General features: G+C 61.5%; 1 protein-coding gene across 1 annotated transcript in view; it reads right to left on the reverse strand.

Annotated features, from left to right (window-relative positions):
* Positions 1 to 415: 415 nt before the first annotated feature.
* The window catches only part of LOC102033869 (keratin, type II cytoskeletal 8), a 7,113-nt gene continuing 6,879 nt past the window's right edge, over positions 416 to 649 (reverse strand). Inside the window, exon 9 of the mRNA XM_005430250.2 lies at positions 416 to 547. Coding sequence (XP_005430307.2) covers positions 416 to 547 — 132 coding nt within the window. The remainder of the gene's footprint in view (positions 548 to 649) is intronic.

Raw genomic sequence — 649 nt, forward strand, 5'->3', positions numbered from 1 at the left:
CCAGAGCCTGAGCCAGATCCATGACCACCCGAGCTCTGGCCACCTCCAGACATGGAGCCTCCACTGCCAGAGCTTCCTTGTCCTCTGCTTCCAGACATTGATCCTCTCCTGCCACAGCTGCTCCCTCCTCCAGAGCTCATCCCCCCACTGTGGGGGCTGCAGCTGCCAGAGCTGGACCCCCATCCTCCAGCAGTCTGGCCACCTCCAGACATGGAACCTTCATGACATGAACTTCCCTGTCCTCCACCTCCAGACACGGAGCCTCCCCTACCAGAGCTACTCCCTCCTCCAGAGCTCATCCCCCCACTTTGGGGGCTGCATCTGCCACTGCCAGAGCCAGATCCATGACCACCAGAGCTCTGGCCACATCCAGACATGGAGCCTCCAGTGCCAGAACTGCTCCCACATCCAGAGCTCATGCCTCCACTTTGGGGGCACAATCTGCTGCTACTGGAGCCAGATCCATGACCACCGGAGCTCTGGCCGCCTCCGGACATGGAACCTCCACTGCCAGAACTTCCTCCTCCAGATCCTGAGCCTTTTCCTCCTCCGGACATGGAACCCCCACCACCAGAGCTGGACCCCCACCCTCCAGAGCTGCTGCCACCCTTGGACATGGAGCCTCCAATGCCAGAAGCTCCTCATCCCG

This window comes from Geospiza fortis, unplaced genomic scaffold (genome assembly GCF_000277835.1).
Source record: "Geospiza fortis unplaced genomic scaffold, GeoFor_1.0 scaffold635, whole genome shotgun sequence".
Lineage (NCBI taxonomy): Eukaryota > Metazoa > Chordata > Aves > Passeriformes > Thraupidae > Geospiza > Geospiza fortis.